This window comes from Poecilia mexicana, unplaced genomic scaffold (genome assembly GCF_051168715.1).
Source record: "Poecilia mexicana isolate PSO_F unplaced genomic scaffold, ASM5116871v1 scaffold_5, whole genome shotgun sequence".
Taxonomy (NCBI): Eukaryota; Metazoa; Chordata; class Actinopteri; order Cyprinodontiformes; family Poeciliidae; genus Poecilia; species Poecilia mexicana.
The window spans coordinates 8,096,166-8,115,112 of record NW_028263374.1 but is presented as its reverse complement, the minus strand read 5'-3'; the positions used below and the strand labels follow the sequence as shown (position 1 = coordinate 8,115,112).

Here is an 18,947-nt window from a genome sequence, read left to right as displayed (position 1 = left end):
CAGTCATATTGATTCAGGTGTTTTGGAGAAGAGAAGAATCTACAAGTTGCAGGATGGTAGACAAACAGGACTTGGGCACCTCAGATCAACATCATTCAATTGTTGATCTGATTGTACATTTAGGGCTTCTGTCCTGCAGAACGATCAATGGCCTCAGTCTTAAGTCAGAAGACTCAAAGAGCTCAGAAGATGGATGAGTTGGTCTGATCAGCTTCCATTTTTGTCCTGAAAGAAAATCATCCTCACACCATGATGTTGCCTCCATCTTGAATGGAGTGTTCAGGAGATGTGCAAGGTTTTTCACCTCACATGGAGACCAAAACACTTAAGTTTTGGTCTCATTTGATTAAATACTTCTTGCACATGTTTGCTGTGTCCCCCACGTGGCTTCTGTCAAATTGCATATAGCTGAAAGCAGGTGAAAAAAAGAGACATATTATTTTTCATATTGAGCTCGATGACCTAACAAAGAAGATTATTATTATCTATCTTTTAAGATGAATATGTCACAGCAAAACTGTCTTCAAATTTTATATCATCATTGTAACAATATATTTGCTTCCGTTGATCCTCACTGAAATTATCCTAACCCATATAGGTCAGGGGGATTACCAGTCCTATTCCAGGCTGGTGATGCTTTCTACTGACAGAATGACATAATAGATTTTAAAAACCCTCTCCTGAAAATGAAGTTGAGGCATATAACTCTAGGACAATTGTTGAGCTCTTTGTTATTGGCAAATTTAGATAATTAATTAGTTTTTTTCCCGCAGTAATCCAATGTCAATATTCCATAGCTCTGGGTAATCATTTGTGACGGGAAAATTCTGTCGCATACTATGTTGTGTATGAATTTAATCGGGTTTTTATCATTAATTTGTAGTTAGAGTTTTTCTGCTCTCTTGGATTCTCAAAGGAGTTGGTTTCTTTGTTTGCTATAATACATATTAAATAAATGTGTCCTACAGCAAACATGTTCTGTAAACAGAAATTAAGACGCAGGAAGCTGCTATTGAGAATAACCTTTCACCTTTGCTTTATCAACGTTGGTCATAAATTGCCCTGGAGCCTAAAATACCATATTTAGGTGAAATTTATCCAAATCGCTGCAGCGCACCGCTACTGGCTGACAGCTGCAGCGCATGATCTAAGTTTACCATATATGGGCAAAGCCAGGCAGAGCGAGAGCTGGGGCCGCTTCCGTGTTTGTGTGATTAGGCAGGGCATTGCACACAGCCGGAGGAGCGTCTCTGTCTCCACAGATTCATTCATTGGAAAGACTAACGATAAGCTTAAGGCCAACAGGAACAATGCCGTTTGAACTGAGTAAGTCTGCGCCGCCTTATGACAAAAGCTGAGTTAAACAGAGCGAAAAATACTGCTTTGAAGCAAAATTTGGAGTGCAGTGTCGGCTAGACGTCCAGGTAGTTCCCAGCTAGCTAGCTAGCCTCGCCCATTCTTGTTTTCTTTTTGACATTTAAGTTTTTCCAGGTGAAAATGAAACGGCTTTCACTTGTTAAAGTGAAAGCCACGTCTGACTGTCGTGGCTTCCTGGAAAAATATCCTGGCTCTGTTTTCAGCCTCTAATGGTTTGTTTTAGTGAAAGTTAGCGTCGGCTAGCTGAGCTTTAACATAACAAATAGGAAATAGTTCAGCTCACGTCGTGTTGTTGTGACATGTTCAGACAGGGGCTGTCAGACGAGACGTGGCTGCTTCAACACACACCGTTTCACACACAAATGTCACATTTTACTGGTGCGAACCAAAAGAAACTTATTTAAAATTGTTATTGAGACTTGCGAAAATATAATCGGTGCACCAGCCTGTCCTCAGTTGCTGACATCCAATAATTCTCAATGGGTCTTTCACTGCCCGGTTATTGATTTATGACATTGCGAGCTTTTAATTTAGAGTTGCAGCAACCAAAAATTTATCAGAAATTAATGCAGTTTTAATGACAGTGGTATTTCTTGTTCTGATAGTATGATAAACGTGCTTAGGCATGCAAAAATATATTCTTTCTCGTGTTGTGGTTTAACCCTGTGCTAACTTGAAACATGCAATTGAATCTTACTAAGACCACTCAGATTTTTGTATTCCTATACGTCTAAAACTTATTCTTGCTGTAGTAGCTTTATACTTTTATGCATTTACTCCATAATTCTTCATCTTTAAGTTATTAGAGAAGTCGGATACTACAGTAAGCTTAAGATGTGAGTTTTCATGTAGAGAAGAGAATATAGGATCAAAATATCTTTTTCTTGAAGTGAACTGTTATTTATAATGGAAGTAGTGTCGTTAAACCTATGTGGGACAGCAGTTGCTGTGCATAAGGGTTTTACTAATATTAAAAATGACCAACTAGACATTTTAAACTGCCTTTAGCCAGTTCTGTTGGTGGTTAGCGATACTAAAACACTAGTTTCTGCATGTATTCACTTGATGAGGTAGATCCTTACCTGAAGTCCAAGATTTCCAAAATGCTGTCAGCATTTCCAAATCCAGTTCCCAAAATATAAAATGAATATCCCAAAGGGGAAGTTCTCAACCAATCTCTTGTGAGCTTGTAACACTTATTATTTTTTCTTCAGAGCATGTTTTTGCCAGCCTCCCCCAGATGGAGAGGGGAGTTGCGAAAGTAATTGGTGGCGATCCCAAAGGAAACAACTTCCTCTACACCAACGGCAAGTGTGTTGTCATACGAAACATCGAGGTAATTGCTTTTCTCGTTGAGCCTTACTAATAAATGATGCTGGTTTGTTCACTGTTTGTGCATTATGTGGGTTTGTTTTAACAATTCACTCGTGACAAACTTCCGTTCACAGTACGTTGTGAAGTAAATCAGAAGTATCTATAATGCTTTGTTTGTTTTCCGTCTACAACGCGATGCTGCAGTTGCTTGTAATGGAGTACAAGTTGTACTCTAAAATCCTGCTCTGTTTGATCACTCTCCTTTCCCATGGTGCTCTTGCACACTGGTTTAACCAAAATAAGTGTAACTTTTGTTTTGACTTGGTTTTGCTCAAGACTGACCCCAGTGTGTAAATAATTAAATAATTACACACTAATAATAATAATTAAATAGGCTACAATAAAATAAAAATAACATCAGTTTCGTTTATTCATCAAACCACATTTATTGCAAGTTCTTGTCATTCTGTCGGTGTGTTAGATCGACCTTTTTATCAAGAAGCATCTTCTGTCCAACTTTCTGTTAAACTATGTGGTATTATGTTTGTTTTTATTCAAGAATCCAGCAATTGCGGACATTTACACTGAGCATGCTCATCAAGTTACTGTCGCCAAGTACGCCCCCAGTGGCTTCTACATTGCATCTGGAGGTATAGATCCCTTTTCGACACTTCTGTCTACAAATCTATTTTGTACTGTGAACTAGCTGTTTTTAACAAAAAAACTTTTCCCGGCCTCTCAGATGTATCAGGGAAGATCCGTATCTGGGACACCACCCAGAAGGAACACATGCTGAAGTACGAGTACACCCCCATTTCAGGGAAAGTCAAGGACATCGCCTGGACAGAGGACAGCAAGAGGATTGCGGTTGTAGGCGACGGACGAGAGAAGTAAGAGTCAAAAGTTTTGTATCTGTGCGTTTATAATGCGATCAAACATGGTTAAAGATGTCTCCAAATGTCCGTTATGCAGTTGCGTAACATATGGAAACCATCCAGCCAAATAACCTCTCTGTCCCACAAGCCAGAAAAGCTGAGTGCTTCTGTCTCCTGTTGTAGGTTTGGTGCAGTGTTCTTGTGGGACTCGGGCTCATCAGTCGGAGAGGTTTCTGGCCATGCAAAATTAATCAACAGTGTAGACATAAGACAGAAACGCCCGTATCGCCTTGCCACTGCCAGCGACGACACCTGCGGCTCTTTCTTTGAGGGACCTCCCTTCAAGTTTAAATTCACACTAAGGGTATGGCTTTTTATTTATTTATTTTTTTTTAATCTTCAGTACTTGAATTTACATTTTTTTAAAGGAATATTTGTGCTAAACACAGCATTTGGGTAAATTTTTTTTTTTTTTTTTTTTACATTAAACTCCAGAAATGGGCAAATTTCTGAAACGTCCTCAACCTGCATTCTTATCTGTTAACTTTAAGCTGCTGGTCATTTAGTGCTGCTTACTCATGTCAAAGCTGTCACACCCTGCTGGCTTTTAACAGTGTTGCCTTGTGTTGCTGCTTCCACATTATATAACCTCCATCCCACTCAAATGCTTGGGGCGTGTTTGGCCAAATTCATAAATTCAAGCCTCATTTGTTTCAGCATTCTGTCGTCTTTTCCTACAATAAACACTCCCTGTCTTAAATTTGCAATCTAAATTGCATTTTTCCCCAAATTATATTTGCGTCATTTGCTTAAACTGTACTGAATTCAGATTATGCAGGTAATTGGTCTTCCAGTCGTGCTCCTCCCAGGGTTTTCTTATCGGTGTAAATGCCAACCACAGGAAGCTACTTTGGATTGGGATGGTCTTCCTCACAATTACTTTCATACCAGCCTCAGTTTTCTATTCTGTCATATGAAACCCCAGTTTTCACCAGCAAACGTGAAGTTAAATAAGGGAGAACCGACTTCCTGCTTGCTATGAGGAAGACGGCTTTGTGCAATTTTACAAATGCATATTGTTTTGAATGATGCTTGCCGGCAACCGCATATGAGATTGCATAGCTGTTCCTGACTCTGCAAAAACACTCCAACTAATTACTGTAATGTCTGTAGCCATAAATGACACAGATTGACAGCAAGTGTCGATATAACGAGACATTTTTCTCATGTTATAAGTTAATCTATCTGCCAATAGATCTAATAGTTTTTCGTCACTATTAAGGATTTACTTACTTAAAACAAGCCTCTATATCTTGCTGGAAAGTTACTTGTAAGTTATCTTATTTCAAATTTAATAAGATATTTGCGCTAGAAACTAGACCAAGAATATTTGGCAAGATTTTGTGTTTTTGCGGTGTGTAAATCTATTTGGCCTTCTGAAAAAAAGTGTAGCTAGAACTAAAAAGCAGACTCGTCTAGGTGTTTAAGGAAATGGGTTCCTTTTTTAAAAATTGTATCTCTCTGCTTCCTCTGACTTAATTTGAAATGACTCACTGATGTTGAGGGGGAAAAAAATGTTTGCTTCTCTTTCAGTGAGGATGACAGAATATATTTTGTCAGCACAACTCTGTAGTGTTTATGTGTGCATATATGGTGTGTTCACAGATCAAAAGTAGATGGGGAATTTCAAATGATTAACAATCTAGTTACTAATCAAGGAAGATCAAAATGAATGACTAATTTCAACCATCAGTTTTACTAGTGCATCTCTAGTCGGAACTTTTAAAATGTTAGTGGGCTTTTATAAAGGGGACTCGAAGGAAAATTTTTTACTTTTGTCCACTTTCTGTGGTTTATTCCTTAGAAAGTTCAATGCCCAAGTATTAATTATGTACATAAGGTCAAAGTAATGTAGCCCATTTTAAACAGCACAATTTTTAGAATTTCTTTTTTTATATTTTCAAAATATTTTTGTGCATTAAACCTTGTTCAACTTGTTATTTAAGTAACGAGTCTTTTTTTCTTTTCTTTTCTTCCCACTCCGGTCTCCCCTGTGACTGCAGGACCACAGCCAGTTCGTCAACTGCATTCGTTTCTCTCCAGATGGAAGTCGGTTAGTCACAGCTGGAGCTGATGGTCAGGTCGGTGGCAAAATGCAGACCGTGGGCGTGCAATTACACAAAGGCAAATCATAATACTGAATCTGAGATTATCATTTAATCAAAGTACAAGACTGTTGGGGTAAGGGTTTTTTTCCCCTTGTAGAAAAGCTTCATGAAGTGTACTGCAGTCAGTCTAATCAAATGACTAAACTTTAGATATTTTGCCAAACTGTAAAATCTTGCAGAGAATACATTTTAATTGACTTGAAACATGACTGCTTTATGAAACTTAAACCAGTACTTATACCTTTGTGCAAATGATAAACTTGTGGGAATAGTTAGAGAATTGAAAGTTTAAAATTAAAGTGAAAATTACTCATGTTTGTTCATATAAAACTGAGGAAGGAAGTTTAGACGTGTGACAGCAGTTTTAAAGAAGTGGTCAGGCCAGTGAGCGAGTCGAGCCAAAGATGTTTTCTGAAATGACTAAGGAGAATTAAAAAGCATCTGGAGAATTCAACCACTCTTAATCTAAGCAGTTCTGTGTGTTCTTTTTTTAATGTGTAGTTTTAAACCTGAGGGATTTGCTGCCACACTGATTTAGTTAAGTAGTCTGTGATGGCTGGCATCAAGAAAAGTTAAATTCCAGAGTTTATCAATTGTGGTTCTGATTATTTTTCTTTTAAAATGACCCCAGTTTTTGTTTTTCTGATTCACATAACTCATCACATTTTTACTGCCCAGAAGGAGACAAAACTACGTTAGTTCCCAGCCATGTGGCCTCCATTCAGGCTTTACTTGCTTGCAGTAATAAATGGTTTAGCTGTTAATGAATTATCTTGATATAAATATTAATCTGAACTTTCTTTGTTCTAAACTAGCTTAAATTGTAACTGAGTTCTTCATAGAATAACTTGTACAAAATTCAAACTTGATTTAAAAAAAATAAAATAAAAGGATGTTTTGACTTCTTGTTGACCTGCAGATATTTGTCTACGATGGAACAACTGGTGAACGCGTCGGCTCACTGGGTGGAGAGAAAGCTCACAAAGGAGGAATCTATGCTGTAAGTACTTGAGATTTTGAACCAAACTACTGTAGCAACACAAAATGAGAAACACGATGTTTGTACTTTAAACTTGTCACCTGACTTGCATTAATTTGATTATGTGTCAGAGCTTATGTTCCAGGCCTGCCAGGCTGAACACAAAGTGTTTGAAACATGAATAGCTCATTTCCTAGTCAAATTATGGAACATGTTTCCTTAAACTGCCCCTCTTTCTCTTCAAAGTCAATTATTCCCTCTGCCCCAACGAATGTGCTTTCCTAGTGACGGATCACAGGAACATTGTTTTTAATAAAAATAGTCTTTTCTCAACCTCTACTTCGTGTCGTGCAGCTCAGCTGGAGCCCTGACAGCTCCCAGCTGATCTCTGCCTCGGGGGATAAGACCGTGAAGCTCTGGGATGTTGGCGCAGGAACGGCCGTCACCACCTTCAACATGGGCTCCGACGTGGGTGACCAGCAGCTGGGCTGCTTGTGGCAGAAGGACCACCTCCTCAGCATCTCTCTGTCGGGATACATCAACTACCTGGACAAGAACAACCCTGACCGGCCCATCCGCACCATCAAGGTCAGACTGCAGAGTTTATGAATGTTGTCTAGATGGTGAGGTTCTCAAAATATTTCTTTTTTCCTAGTGCCAATTCAGTAAGTGGTAGCAAATAGGCTAAGAGTTTTCTCCATGTTGCCAATAGTTGTTGATTTTAATAGATCTCTAGATCTAAGTTGTGTAATTGTTGCACAGAGTGGTTAAAACTAATTTAACAAATTTAAGGACTTTGCTACCTGATCCAGTCTGAAATGTGTGCATGGCTTTTCCATAAACTCTGGAGTGGCCTTCCAGGGTAAATTTGTGCCAAGTTAATTTGGTGTATGCTCTAAAATGGATCTCAATTTGCAGGGTCACACAAAGTCCATCCAGTGTCTGACGGTTCATAAAGGCGACGGTCGATCATACATCTACTCTGGGAGTCATGATGGACACATCAATATCCTTACATAGTCCGTTAATGCGAAAGTGACTCCGGTAAACAAAATTGGGAGTTTCTGCAGCGTCATAAAAGATTTTACTTTAATCTCGGTGTAAGATCTTGAAATGCAGTTGGTTTAATACGAGGTATTCCAAGTGTTTGCAATTGTAGTTTTTAAGAAATGTGCTGGCAGCGTTCACATGGTGTAGTTTTTGACTGATTCATCTGGACATCCAGCTTTTCACATGAACTTGTGAATGAATCTTCATGGTGAAACGTTAACATGAAATCATACTTTTCTTTAAAAGTTCTAATTCACTGGACTGAACAAGTTTGAGTCTTTGGTAACAAGTTGTTTGAAGAGGTTTCTTAAAGCACTAAACTGTACATTTAAGAGCTGCTGTTAATTCTTAGTTTTTATTTCATGTTCCAAAGCCATATGAATTTGAACGTTATATATATATATATTTTTTTTTAAGAGGAACCAATTGTGTACAACTGGATGTGTTCAGACTGACATTCATCATGAAGATGTAACTCATGTTGGCTCAGACCGGTTCATTTTTCTCACTAGAAAGTCTGCTTTTCACTACTGCAGTTAATCTCCACCTTGCCTTTCCATTTCATCTTTCAGTTCTTCCACTTGGTGGACGTCTTGCTAATTATATGCTGACATGAGCGTGCTGTGAATTTAATTTTAAAACTAATCTGGTTTAACTAATCTACCCATACGTTTCCTGTTTGAGTTGTTGGATTGCTTTTATACATCAGTATGTGATTTCTTTAACTCCCGTTTCACATTACTGGGATGCAGAAACTGGTGAGAATGACAGTTTCTCAGGGAAAGGCCACAGTAACCAGGTGAGCAAGATGCAGGTGGATGAAGCCAATGACCTGGTGACGTGCAGCATGGATGATACGCTCCGCTACACAAACCTCAGCAAGAAGGAGTACAGGTATGGACTGTTTTTCCTTAAGTTATTCTAAAATTTAGTTTTTTACAAGGTCCCCTGCAGTTTTTAGCATCTTCATATACAGACAGTAGCATGCATTTAAGGGAAACGCATTTCTTGTTTGAATCGTGTTTGTACGCCAATGTTACAGTGTTGGGTGTAGCGGTTTCCCTCTAACAATCCCGTCTGCTGGCTTTGCAGTGCCTCTGATGTGGTGAAGATGGACTCCCAGCCTAAGAGTGTCTCCGCATCAGGAGGGTTCACTCTGGCTGTGTGCATCGGTCAGGTAATGTCCTCTGCTTTTGGCTGTGGTTACCTTCAAACTCATTGTTACCTTTAAGACTAGTGTGATTAAATTTTTTTTTCTTCTTAGCTGGTCTTGCTGAAGGACAAGAAGAAAGTCTTCACATTGGACAATCTTGGCTATGAAGCAGAGGTTGGGGTCATCCATCCTGGTGGCACCACTGCTGCTGTTGGTGGAAACGTGAGTGAAATCATCTTAGAAAAGATGCTTTGCTGCTTCTGAGAATGCTTTTAGACTTGTGTGGATTTAATCACCGTACCATTTTTATCAGATCTTGTCATTACTTTGTAAAATGTTTTCTGTCTTCAGGATGGAAAAGTCCACCTCTATTCGATTCAAGGCAACACGCTGAAGGACGAGGGTAAAACTCTCGAGAATAAAGGGTCCATAACCGACATGGCCTACTCCAGTGACGGCGCCTACTTGGCTGTCATCGACGATAAGAAGGTCGCTACGGCCTACTCTGTGGCAGACGGCTACTCGGTAAAACTGGTCTTATCCCGCAAAGCTGAGTTGGTCTTTCAGTATGGGATATTAATTTTAATGCTGCTTTTTTTTATTTTTTTTTCTCCATCCAGGTAAAAAATGAGTTTTATGGCCATCATGCCAAACCAGTGAGTCTGGCCTGGTCACCTGACAATGAGCACTTTGCAACTGGTGGGATGGACATGATGGTTTACATCTGGACCGTTGGTGATGCAGACACAAGGATCAAACTTCCCGGTTAGTGAGAAACCTGCAAACCTAAGCATTCTAGTCTCACGCATGCATGCAGTATTTTTTATTACTGTTTTAATGTATATATTTGCTAACATTAAGCTGCACACTTATTTTAGTTTGGAGGCTTTTCTAGTTATTTGCACACCTATGAACATTTGCTGTTTAGCTTTGCATTAAAGGATTAAACGAGCAGCTCCCTAAATGGAACCATTGTTGCGCATTTTACTGCAAAGCAAATAAAAATTCAAATGATTACTCTGCTCAGATTTCTTGCTGCACTTTTTACAAGGTGTGTTTTAGTGATTTAGTTGTGCCACATTATTGGCCTTGTCTTAATCTGCTGGTTTAAATCGCAAATTTGTATTCAGATGGTCTGCAAGTACAAAGCTGATCTTTATGGTCAGACAATTGATCGTATTGCTTGCAACAACTTTGTCAAAGGTGTAAAGGCGAATTAATTGGCATCAAAAATGGAGTTTGCATGACAAATGATAGCATAGCGTCATGTTACCTTGATGATTTGCAGCTCCAGCCTGTGAATAGCACAAGGAGTGCTTGGCAAGCAAAATAACCCGGAGAGTAAATTCTGCAGGTCCACACGTTTCTCCATGCATCTATGAAGCTGTGTGTAGTCACTGAAGGAACATTTATTAGGCGTCTATAGAAACTTTCACAGCTTTAAAAATAACTTTTATAAAGCAAACATTTGTAGTCTGGCTTGCAGCAGGCCACTTTATTCATTAAGCACCTTTTAAAACGAACAAAACAGACCAGTGTGCATTTATAAAACTAAACCTAAAAGTAATACAAAGACGAGTCGAGAATAAACTGAATTGACCAAAGGGTAAATAAAATGACTCACAATTTTCTCATTGAGAAAACTAATTTGGTTTTTTTGTTTTGTTTTTGTTTTTTTTGCCATATTATTGGCACTGGTTCAAGTGCCAATAATGGGACGCTGACTTAAAAAAAATCTTTTATTTATTTTTTATTAAGTCTTTATTATAGAGCTGTAACACCACAAACTTTAGGATTTTCTGTGGAACCCACAGGATCAAGATGCTGCTATTGCCGTTACTTATCAAACTGAATTTAAAAAAGATTTACTAAACTGTGACGGCATGTTTCTTTGTTACGCTGGCCTTTTTTGTAATGAGTTTTTCTTGCACTGATGTCTGCAGATGCTCACCGTTTGCACCATGTCAGCAGCCTGGCCTGGATCGACGCTCACACTCTAGTCACCACCTCCCACGATGCCACTGTCAAGCAGTGGACAATTAAATACTGAGCTGAAAGCAAAACATTCACATCTCCAGGGACAAGGACTACTGTAGAAATCAAGCTTTTCTTTTTTTTTTCTCTCTCCTTAATGTACTGTGAAGCATCAAAACTTTGGTCTATGCTGTCTGTAACATCTGATTTGTAAATGGTTATGCTAGTGATGGCGTCCAGAAAACAGCTTTAACACAATTAACGCAAGTCTACATGCAGGTGAAATGTTGAATTATGAAATGTAACCATGAGTGCTTTTACAGCTCTACATGGACGCAAACATGTTTGTAATCATTCCATAGTTTACTAAAATGCTTTTCTGTGCATTGGGCCCTTTAAGGAGGAACAATGAGCTTTTTACCAGAACAGAACATGTTTCAATGAAATAAAACATTTTGGTTACATTCCTGAAATGAATTGGTCCCTGCAGCAGATGTGCAATTTTTTTTTTAAAACAAATTTTTTATTTTACTTTTTGTCAACATTCAGACTTTGACTTGATGATCTTTGGGATCGGAAGCATTAAGGAAATGAGAGAACAAGGAATACAATCAGAATGCTGTCTTTTCTGTTAGGTCTTGTTAGTGTTTAGCTTGTCTTGCTTTTTTTTTTTTTGTCTTTATGAATCGGTGTCTAAAGAGGAAGTTGGTTCATTAATTATGATAATAAAAGGTAACTTTTTATGCACTCATCTTCTCACGCGTTACTCTTAACACTTTAATGCAGACAACATGCACATGTTCTTCATGCCATAGCATTTTGCTAACTGCAGATGATCCCTTTTGTCTTGACGCTATGAGCCATTTGTGAAAACTTTACTTCAAAAATAATCTATGATCCTCTGAGGTGGCTCCTGAAGTACATGCCTTTGAAATGAATTTGGTTTTGAATCCTCTCAAAACGCATTTTCTAGTGTTTTTCTTCCATTCAACTTTCCAGTATGACCCTCTGCCCCAACATCTTTAGATTCTGCAGCTTGCTTCCTCCAGATCTGTATTAAGAATCCTTTTCTTCTTAAAAGGATTCTGTAATTGTGTAAAAAATGTAATTGTGTAAAAAGAATCCTTTTTACAAAATCAAATTGTGTAACTTGTTTTTGAGAAACTGGTTAGCTGCAAGTCGATCATCAAAATGTAGCGGAACTAAACTCTTGAAATGTCTTCAAAGTATCTATGCGAGTTTAACTTCTTAAATTTACCTAAAACATTTTCTGTAACTGCTTTAGCCGAACATTCCTCATGCTAGTTTCATTGTAATTAACCAGACCCAGCAGGAGAAACTTCTGCAAACGTTTGAACTGGAGTCATTTGTAAACCCAGATGTGTGCAGATGTTTCAGGAATGCAAAATGAGTGCTTCCATGTTTTGATATACGAATAACGATGTCTGAATATTTTGTTATTGCTTTCACTCCAGTTTTACTTTTGCTAGAAAACAGATTTTTTTTGGGGGGGGTGGGGCTGTCTTATTCAGCAGCACTCTGAACATTCAATATCGTATCAATGACATCCTTTATCTTTATTTACCTGAGCTGCTTGATAAAACTATATAGATGCAAGGATTTAATGGCTCAGTCGATTTCAAAAGCTTCATGAACGTGTATTGGCACAATCCCTATCCGATCGAGAGGAAACGGAAGATTACCTCACATTTACATCACCTACCATTGACATTTAACCCGGTGATTACTGATGACTGTATTTACACCGCTGTCATTCTAAATGCAGTAGTAAGCACAGTGAAAGGTGCACAGTAGACAAATATTTTATCATTGCAGCATAAATTGCCACCCCCGTCTAAATTGTACAATGTGATAAGATGTTCGTGGAAGCAAACTGTCTTTCAACACGATTGCTGCTGTGTGCTGTAAACTGGATACATAATTTTCATTTAGTCTAGAGTTTTATATTCATGCACAATACAGGATCAAAGTAATTTTAGACTCTGATCTTTGATTTGTAATTGTGGAAGGAAATGCATTTAAAAAAATGGGTAACACTTTATTTGAAGGGGGTTGAATAAGACTGACATAACTCCTGTCATGAACATGAATAAGCCTTCATGAATATTTATGACTGTTGTCATAAAGCGTCATTCGGTAAATTATGACACTTTTAATACAAAGTTGACATTATTCAAAATGTCTTTGTTATGACAACTTGGCATTAACCAGGAAATCATTACTGTTTAAACTTTACCTTTAATAACATGAAGTTACCTAATTTTTAAAGTGTAATCAATAATACTTTTATAACAAATTTATATCAGTAATGATTTCTTGGTTAATGTCAAGTTGTCATAACAAAGACATTTTGAATAATGTCAACTTTGTATTAAAAGTGTCATAATTTACCGAATGACGTTTATGACAACAGTCATAAATATTCATGAAGGCTTATTCATGTTCATGACAGGTGTTATGTCATGTTTATGACAGTGTCATGTCAGTCTTATTCAACCCCCTTCAAATAAAGTGTTACCAAAAAATGATCCATTAGTTTGGGATTTTTTTTTTGTAGAATTGTGGATTTTTAAAACAAGAACATAATGTAAAGGTCTTAGTATCTTGACAGATTTCTGCTGTCGAAACTCAACAAATGCTGCTGTAAGCTTTAGAAATACTCAGGCAACTTTAACTTTGTCACAGGATTCAGCCTAGAGAGTTTTCACTAGCTGGTGCAATAAATATTAAAATACAGGCAAGAATAAGCAAGAACAGCCAAGATTTCCAAAGTTTTATGCTCAAACTTATTTCAGTTCAACCAAGAAATTTGTCACTGAAGAAAAACGTGACACACATCTACTATAATATTAAGATAAAATCTTAATACTGATCAATTTTCTTTCCTTACATTTTATTAAACTATTCTAATTTTAAGCTCCCTCCACACAGATTCAAATCAGGACGCTGGCAAACTGGTCAACAGGTACAGAGTAATGTTTAATGCACGATATGCCTCACGGAAGTATGGTAGACAACTTATTTTTTGTGCATTATGCAGTTTGAAAAACAAATTTCAGCTGGAAAAAATGAGAATAAGTTTTTACCTGTTCATCTTTGCAGGGTTGCAGGTGCCTGTCTGTGGAGGTGCAACCTGGACACAGACAGTACAGACAACCTCACACACAAATACACACGTAAGGGTATTTCTTTTTTATAGAGACCAATTAACTTAGTAGCAATCATGTTTTCGGACTGTAAGCTCAGCTGCAAGACGACAGTGAACTGGTGATAACAATCAGAAATCAGTACAGAAAAAAATGAGCTGCGGAACAAGAAAAGATAATTTTCCAAAACAGAACAGTTAAAATATCCCCCAAAAATGCTAAATTATGACCCTGGCAAATTGTGTTATCTCTGACTTAGAGCTTGTCACTATGTTCTTTGACGAAACAAACCTTTTGATACCAAATGAAAACACGAGTGCCGCTCTCTTTACTTTTTTTTCTCTTTAGCGCAGTAGTACTTTGTTGCTCATGGTGGACAGCATCTATAAGTTTGCGAAAGGGTTGTAGTATTTATCTTAATAATATTTTTGCACAGTTTGCTGCCAGAGGAGGCCCAGTAAAACAATCTGAGGAAGCTCAGCGCGTGAGCATCACTTTTGGGTGGTAGAACCCGGATGTTCCCACAGCTCTCTGAAATAACAGAGTTGACTCTTAACACCGCGGACTTGTGTCCAGAAGATGCCGTCCTGGGAGTCCTGCAGCATCCTGCAAACATATAAAAGGCAAGTGGAATATTTATATTCGTGCTGCTCAAGTATAAAGTCTGCTGAAATCAAATTATAGTTACAATTAAACCGTCATGCTTACATTGCAACTATTTATCAGGAATTAGACAGTGGTCTGTGCTTATTAATTGATTTTTAAGCCCTCAATTATGCTAGTAGCAGTGGCCTGCATAGTGGTAGCAGGGGAAGTGATTGACTTAAATGTTACGTAGGTGGGCTCCCTTAGCTGCACTCTGGTTAGTCCGTGTCTCCAATCGCATTTGCTTCAAATCCAGAGTCAGTAAATTAAGTTAGCCAGCTAGTTCTCATGTGATAATGCTGCCTTCTTAATTAGATGCCTACAGTGGTTTTTGTTTGGGGTTTCTACGGGACAGGGAGAGTCCAGGCAGCGGAAGGTATAAGCTTCCTTTTTCATTCTTTTATACCTTTTTATTTTATTTTTTTACATTATCTTTTATTCAAATCTAGTTTTGTTCCACAGTCAACGAGTCTGTTGTCAAATGCCTTCGTCGGAGCTTCGGAGTTTGTCCTACAATTTACTAAAACGTTGTTTCTAGTGAATTGTAGGAGTCAGGGGCGCCCTGGCCGTCCAAGGGAAGTTAATGTTTAACGATGTCTGTCATTAAAGACATGCGCTGTGGAAAGAAATTCAGTGTTTGCGGTCTTAGAACAAAAAACACTGAGGCAGGCAAAGTTAGTGAAAACATCTTCTGTCAGATGTTTACTTTTTTTTGTGGGAAAACTGCAAACAGGACTTTTTTTTTTTTATAGCATTTATATTCTTCCCACTTCTCCAGAGTCCAGATTTGAGGACTAAGAGTTGTCTAGTCAACAGATCCTCCATCTCTTGGCTGCTTGTCTGGTGCAAGTAGGTGACCATCCCTCAGTAGATTTTGCAGTTGCGGTGGCACATTTTATTTAGATCTATCGAGTTGTTTTTTTCCTTCCACTTAGCAATTTTAGGCTACTTCTGGCTCATCTTAGATTCTTTAAAATAAATTGAAATTTAATGTAACGTGACAAAATGTATGGGAGCTTTAAGGACGTGAATATTTTCTTAATGCCTTGTATAAAATAAAGCAGAATTAGATCACGCGAGCCACCTTCTCTCTCAAAGTCTTTCCCTCACACTGAGTGTAACCCAAGACTGGTGTTACCTAGACTCCAGAGACGTCCCAGAGGAGCTGCCTCTCATTACACAGAGCTCTTTACAAGACAGACAACGACGACTCAGAACCTCACACTACATACAGTGCATGATGCTGACCTTTCTCTCTCCTACTGTGTTCACAGTGGAGAATTGGGGTTCACATGTTTGGCTGTGTGTCAGAGAACCTAATCTTTGTGGGATGGACAGAGAAGAAAGCAGCCATTGATCAGAGAAAAGTTGCCAGAGGAGAAAGTTTTTTTTTCTAGTTGTTCTGCTGCTTTTCTGTAACAGCTCCACTCGTGCAGACGGATTGTTCTGCTGATTTTCTAACATGTTTCGGTGGGACGACGGTGTGCAGGTTGTCTTGACGTGTAATCCTGTTGCTGTTTCTCTGCTCCGACCTGCAAGCCATCACTCCTGGAGTCTTCTCTGGACTTTGACTGGTTGTGTTAATGAAGGGGCCATTATTCGTGCTCCTGATATAGTGACTGATCTGACTTCATTATTCCTGCAGACTAAACAGGAGTCTTTCTACCAGCATGGCATTTGTGTGTTCATCCTTTAAGCCCTCACAGTTTTTTTCCCCCTTTGTGACAAAATGCTCTTGGCACATGTTTTGCAAGGTAAGAGACCACGGACATCTGCACTAAGGGCTTAATTATAGAGATTCTTGATTCAGCTATTGTTCTCATTTCCAACCCCAGTGTTTGCATGCATTAAAGAGAATTTATCATGTTTTTTCTTCAAGTTTGAGTCTCGGACAAAGGAGAAATGTTGGTTTAGTATCACTTGCAAGCGAAACGCTAATTATCCTTTCCATTTTGCTTTGTCTATAGACTTTAATCTACCTCACAGTATTTTAACCCATCTCCTGCTCAAACTCTTTGCTGGTTCCTCTTGTTATTTTCCCAGTTTCTTCCCTGTGTTCCCTGCTGGCTTTTTCCTTGGATTTATGGTTTTTGTTCTGCTCTGGCTCCCTGTGTTCCCAGTGGGGGTTTTTCTCCTACAAGTTTTTGAAAAGTGTGTGCATTTGTTTTCACTATCTTGAGTCTATGCTTTTTAAGAACCACAATTCACTGCAATCCTAATTTCTGTAAGTGTTTTGGAGTCGCACACAAAAACATACTCTTCCTGTAAATTTGCTTAGAAATTTCTTTGGTCGTTGCTGATTAACGGCAAACACGGTAGAATATCAGATCAAAACAAGTATAACTTATTTTTTTTATATATCAGAAAACATCCAAAAAAAACAAACAAATTAAATAACTTACAACCAGGAACATCTCTACAATTTTATTCACATATGTCCTAACGGTGTGAACTCTATGATTAAATGAGTTCAATGTATTTTTTTATGATGAAAGGTGAGCATACACCAATGATTTTTAAAATGTAATATCTCATAAAAATCCCATTTAGCTTTGACTTTCATTTCATGTGAACACTTATTCGCATTGTGGCGTTTGTTATACAAGATAGGATAGAGATTTGTTCATAAACAGTAAACTGATGGAAATGCTGCTTTTAGTTTTGCCCTTATCTGGCATGCAGCTGACTTGACTGTGATTACGAGCCCACAAAAAGGGACGAACATTCCCAGAGTTAATAATTTCTCAGCGTTATCACGTTTATAGGTAATGTGTGGGCAGTCCTTTCAGTTGTTGCTCTGGCTGCACAGTATGTAAGCGGGTAAATACACCCGCTGCACCTGCTTGTGTCTCTAATTTGTACAGAAAACCTGGCGGATCTCAACTTTTGCAGTCACTCTACTGGGCTGGGAACTTTATGTAGAGGTGATCCAGTTTGGTAAATTATTCTAACTCTTGTTCTGTAGACGTTATGTCATTTTCTGCTGCACAATGTCTGTATGCATATTTTTACTTTTAGTTTCCGGTCTGTTGTTATGCATACAAAGGAAGTGTGTTTTTATAGTGTGAAGTCAGTGAATGAAATGTGTTTTTATATATATAAACTTAATACACATTTAGAAGGTGGTGGTGTTTTTTGTAAGACATAGGAACAGACGATGAATTTACAGTATTAACGTCATTTAGATCTGTTGTGGTTCTAGTTTATATATTATGTAAACACTGACACAATGTCAATGTGATTTTTTTTTGGGTGGCACTAAATTCCAATTTAATTGCTCTATGAATTTTCATACTCCTGCATGTTTCTGCTCACCCTGTTACACAAGTTGAGAGCAACTTTGAATCACTCTCTGTCGTTTGTTTACTCCATCAGTCAATGCGGGAGCCCTTTCATTTGCAAGTATTTAGATTGAATGTAAACCCAGTCGATGGAGACCCTGAGAGGAGAAAAAAATCACTTACTTTGTCTTGAAAGAGAATGAAAAGGTGGCCTTTAGAAATGTAGATGTAGAGAAATTAGGTTTGCTGCAGCTTTGCTTCCAGCGAGTTGAAAGGATGTTTCTTCTTCTTTCTTTTTTTTTTTTTAAGAGTTGATTCAAGAGATTTCATTGTAGTACATGTACAGCTTAAGCTATGGTGAGCATATTATTTTTCTCAAATTAGTACATCTTTAAAGAGACTGAAACTCTCCTGCAATGCAGCTCTCGTATAGATGTATCTTGAATAATTGTGTACAGTTGTCTGACATTTTTATTTAAAGGGAAAAACTACAGCTCTAATCTAAAGTTTGGATAAATTCAACATGGACATAAATATCACATTCATTTGAGTTTTCCTTTGAAATACATTTTCAATATGTCGACATATCCTTTAGTCAAAAATCACTCCAGGACCGTGTTGATGGCTTAATGTGTGGTATCTTTAGGACTATTAGACTGGTGATATTTATTAATATTTCACTTTGTATGTATAATTCTGGACCTCTGTAGATTTAATGTTAAATTGAACCTTGTTAGCCCAACCACTGAAGTTGCCTATTAAATCATTCCTCAGAAACAAAAACATCCCAACGTAAAAACTGCATTAAGATCCATGACGACTGCATGTAAACTGGAATGGGATACAGCAGGTTTTAGCTAAAAAAAAAAAAAAATCATCAGGTTAATATAAAACATTAAAATCATGTAAAGTGTACAGGAAATTGGTCACCTTGCACTTGTGTTTTAAAGCACGTGGATTTTCT

The 18,947-nt window shown here is 38.0% G+C and overlaps 2 protein-coding genes across 3 annotated transcripts in view; both read left to right on the top strand.

Annotated features, from left to right (window-relative positions):
- Positions 1 to 1,176: 1,176 nt before the first annotated feature.
- Positions 1,177 to 11,637, top strand: wdr1 (WD repeat domain 1). The gene is made up of 15 exons (XM_088005445.1): positions 1,177 to 1,326; positions 2,592 to 2,713; positions 3,251 to 3,341; positions 3,434 to 3,581; positions 3,750 to 3,930; positions 5,630 to 5,707; positions 6,654 to 6,734; positions 7,068 to 7,301; positions 7,632 to 7,721; positions 8,503 to 8,657; positions 8,856 to 8,940; positions 9,028 to 9,138; positions 9,268 to 9,441; positions 9,537 to 9,681; positions 10,860 to 11,637. Exons 1-15 carry the CDS (start codon positions 1,311 to 1,313, stop codon positions 10,964 to 10,966), a joined length of 1,818 nt encoding a protein of 605 aa, XP_087861571.1. The 5' UTR covers positions 1,177 to 1,310; the 3' UTR covers positions 10,967 to 11,637.
- Positions 11,638 to 17,314: 5,677 nt separating this feature from the next.
- slc2a9l2 (solute carrier family 2 member 9, like 2) overlaps positions 17,315 to 18,947 on the top strand; it is a 111,494-nt gene continuing 109,861 nt past the window's right edge. Inside the window, exon 1 of one of the 2 annotated variants that reach the window (XM_088005443.1) lies at positions 17,315 to 17,639. The gene's annotated coding sequence lies outside the window, so the exon portion shown is untranslated. The remainder of the gene's footprint in view (positions 17,640 to 18,947) is intronic. The other variant, XM_088005444.1, reaches the window with a different exon arrangement.